General features: G+C 34.3%; 1 protein-coding gene across 1 annotated transcript; it reads right to left on the bottom strand.

Moving 5' to 3' along the window:
• Nucleotides 1–435: 435 nt before the first annotated feature.
• Nucleotides 436–1,583, bottom strand: LOC129571243 (uncharacterized). The gene is made up of 4 exons (XM_055451011.1): nt 1,350–1,583; nt 959–1,285; nt 635–895; nt 436–573 (listed from the first exon to the last, which is right to left on the bottom strand). Exons 2-4 carry the CDS (start codon nt 1,196–1,198, stop codon nt 436–438), a joined length of 639 nt encoding a protein of 212 aa, XP_055306986.1. The 5' UTR covers nt 1,199–1,285; nt 1,350–1,583.
• Nucleotides 1,584–3,987: the final 2,404 nt, after the last annotated feature.

Here is a 3,987-nt window from a genome sequence, read left to right as displayed (position 1 = left end):
AAAAAAAAAAAACAACAGAAACTTTGACTAAAAGTCAGGAAAAAAGAGATCCATCGTTGAATTTAGAGAATTAAAGTGAACACATGAACTTGAGTTAATTAAGGTCTGATAGGAACATGACATTTCAACGGATAATCAAGAAAAGAATCAGTTTTCAGTCAACATATTAGCTACTTCATCCATACGATTTGTTGGCTTCACACCGTTCTCTGGCATTTTGAAAATTGCGTGTTGAATAAATGTCATCATGTTAACCAACGCTGGCTCAAAAGTTTGATTGAAGATTTTATGTAGTTTGAAATATAAATCAAACGTTTGAGTGAATGTGAAAGTCTCAGGAACCTTAAGAAAGCAATATAAAATTAGCAAAATTGATTTGAATACACAAATTTTATCAAATTTATTCGATTAATGTTGCTCTATAATACTGATAAATCACACTAAATTTATTTCACTTACTGGAAAAACTAGGTTTTCAATTTGAATAAAATAGTACTTGATATCATTCATGGAAGTGCCGCATGCGACAATGTGTGGAAACCCTTTTTTTCCCGGCAACGGTGCTGCATTCAGCTGAAAATTATGAACACATTTATAAAACATTCTGAAATTTGGTGAAGATCAGATTAGCTACCGGTTCAAAGTGAATGAATTGATTCATCGATTTATTGAAATTCGGAATCGATGCAATGACATTGCGACCAACTTGATTAGTAGGAAACAGTTTCAATACAACCAAAACGTCTTCAATTTCAGCCGACCAATCAGTTTTGAAAGTTTTCTGTTTGTAGTGGTTAGCCAAAATTCCACGTAGTTGCTGGCTAATGCTTGGCCACTCGTTCACAAAAACAGATGCATTGACTGTGGGATTTGCTTGAGAAAATTCCATCAAAATCTGTGAAAGATCGAATATATTGAAGAAAATTGAATGAAATCTGTTATACGAAGTAAACTTTACCAGCTGTGGATGCGTGAAAAAGTAAGGAAACCATTCCTTCAAGTGAATTTCCTTATCCAATAGTAGCTTCAGTCGATATTCACGGGTGAAGTTGAGTTTTTCAGCAAAAATGGCCATATTTTCTTCCGTGACAATCAATGATTTCAAAAACACCACATCCTCTTTAGCAGTCGATTCATTTTCAATATTTGGCTCAATCGCACTGTCTTGATTGGACTGACTCACGTTAAGCTGATTCATTGCACTCTTATCCAACTTGTTTTTCACCTCTCGAAGGTATTTTATTCTTTTATTCAACCAGCCATTATCTCCTTTGATCAGTAAATCCTGAAAAAAATTGTTATTAGTTCATTATATTTGATCAAACACTTTAAGCCCATGTAATACGAACTGTTCCACCAGTCGTGCTGTTTTTGTATTTCAGACGAGGGAAGATGATAACTGTGGCCTTGGCTACTGACGATTTTTGATACGCTGAAGGTTTGAACCCGAATTTCTCAACAATAAAATCAGCCAAAATTCGTATCAATTCCTGCCGTTCGTTTACGTTAAGTGGCAATGCATCGTCCAATTGTTTTGCCGCATGCTCACTGTCCAGAAAGTGTTGCTTGTTCTTCGACTTGAAATAAGTTTCAATTTGCTAAAATTATAGAAAAAGAACATTTTTAAGATTTTATTGATGGAAAATGGACAAGAAAATGACTTGCCTCTGGTGTCACCAGCTCGTCGTTATTGTTCTGATTTGATTTGTGTTTGATTTCGACATAAAAGTTGCTTCCGCGGCAAAAGTTTTTTATGATTTGCATGAACATTTTACTTGGAATATCCGTTCCGATATTATCGCGCAAATAAACAGTACTTCGTTCGGATATTTTCGTTCCAAAGAGTGCCAATCCTAAAATAAGAAAACAACCCATTCGATTTATTAAATTTGACGAATCACTTGAAAAAAAATCAGTCTATGAGAAACTGAATTACCTCTATCAACAAACTTCTGCCATTCCAACTCGTTTTCACTTAAAACCACAAATTTTGTAGTGTTTTGATATTTTACTCGAACAATATATTCCATTTTTTACATTTTTTTACGAAAGAGCCGGTAAATAAAGTGAATCGATCATAGTAAACAAAGCAATACGTCAAACAACGTTGACAGATACATATTGCTATATATATGTACAATGTACATACTAGGCGGAAAAGCGTCTAATGACGGCGGAATTGTATGTAAAACCGTCTGGGTGCGTCTACCAGCCGTATTTCCGCCTAAAGCTAGACAATCATTTTTGACTGTGTAATAACGCTTTTTTCGCGCATTCTTTTCCCTAGCTGGAGAGAAAAAAAGCACTGGATTTTTTTTTCACTACGGGTGTACAGTGTATGGTGTACGCACCTATAACAATGCAGACAAAATATGGTAAATTGATCCTTTCAAGGTCGGGACTGGCGATTTCCTAAACTTAATGGTTAAGTTCAATACATGATAATTCCGTTTCAAAGAGTCATTTTAATTTCATTGCAACAGTGCAAAAATTCATGTGTGTACTGTGTACTCCGCAGTGAAAAATCAACTTTTTAGTACTCCGGTGAAAAAAATGCGCGAAAAAAGCGTTATTAAAATTGCATCTTAATAATATGTTATTAATTGAGTTAATAAATCCATCTTAATAATATGTTATTATTATAGGTAATAAAATGTTATTACCGCCGAATCTTAGGATTTATTAAGATAACACCCGATATAATGCATAACATATTATGTCATTATTATGCTGAATCTTAATAACGTTATTATTATGTTATGTTGGACCAATATATCGGCCGTTATTATTATGTTATTAAGTTTAGTTAATAATATGTTATTGCCTGTAAATCTGTATTTCACAGTGCAACAAAAAAAAAAGAAAAGTCATAGGTCAGAGAAACGGCTAGTATGGGGTGATAGTATCACCATAGCCGAGTAAAACCCCAGCTGGGTTTTGAAATTTCTGTTGGCATTTTCTTTTTATCCCCGTGTGCAAATAAAATGACTAACAGTCACTCAGTTGTATGTAACTGTATGTAGTGATACACAACTAAAACTGGCTAAGTTGATTGAAATCATGCGTTTTGTATGGAGACAATCACGTTTAATTATTCTTTCAGTCAGCCGACTAATTTGGGACATTTTGACTAAGAGTGATTTGTGATTAAAGTTAACTGCAGTTGCTTATTTTGTTCGAGGCAATCACTTTTAGTCAGTCAAAAATTTTCCACACGGGTCGACTTAGGTGGTTTATGAGATTCAGGGGAATTTTCAAAGTTGACCTCTTCAGTTTTTGGTCAATAACTCGTCTAATATGGGTGATAGCAGCTATCACTCTTAAGCAAAGTTGTAGTTGAAGGTTCAATGAACAAATTTTATCAACATATCCTATCCAAAAAATCACATTTGGTGGGTGCTAGGGCACCAAATGTCCGAAAAAGGTCAATTTTTTCAGTTTTTTTTACCATAACTCGCACAGTGTACATTTTTTTCACTTACTTTCTTCGACAAAATTGAAGCCAAAGAAAAATAAAACAAATCTTTTGAACACATAAACTCGAAAGAACCACATCCAGTACACTTCATTTGCTCAAAATCAATTTTGGGTACTAAACAATATTTTCGATCATTTTTTGAAGTCGATTAACTCCTCAACCGATCGAAATAGAGCAATGGTACTTGAAGCAACTTTTTAGCACTGCCAAAGAGCTTTGCAGGCAAAGTTCCGAAATTACTAAAATATCGCTAAAAATGTACTAAAATGTACTAAATTGCCTAAAATCTTATTGATGGCCATGAACAACTCTGAATGATGCAAGACGGTACTAAATTGTGTTGAACGCACTGTTTTGGACCATAGTAAACCCTAGGCACCGATGCTCAGCTAGCAAATTGATATTTCAATCGAAAAAGTTACAGTCTAAAATGTTAAATTTCCATAGATTATACTGCTGTTTAACAACCGGTCAAAAGGCCGAAAACTGACAGACCAAAACAAAAGTAA

Source organism: Sitodiplosis mosellana, unplaced genomic scaffold, assembly GCF_009176505.1.
Source record: "Sitodiplosis mosellana isolate CC-2019 unplaced genomic scaffold, AAFC_SMos_1.0 Smas_scaffold_1741, whole genome shotgun sequence".
Lineage (NCBI taxonomy): Eukaryota > Metazoa > Arthropoda > Insecta > Diptera > Cecidomyiidae > Sitodiplosis > Sitodiplosis mosellana.
This window is presented reverse-complemented; position numbering and strand designations above follow the sequence as displayed.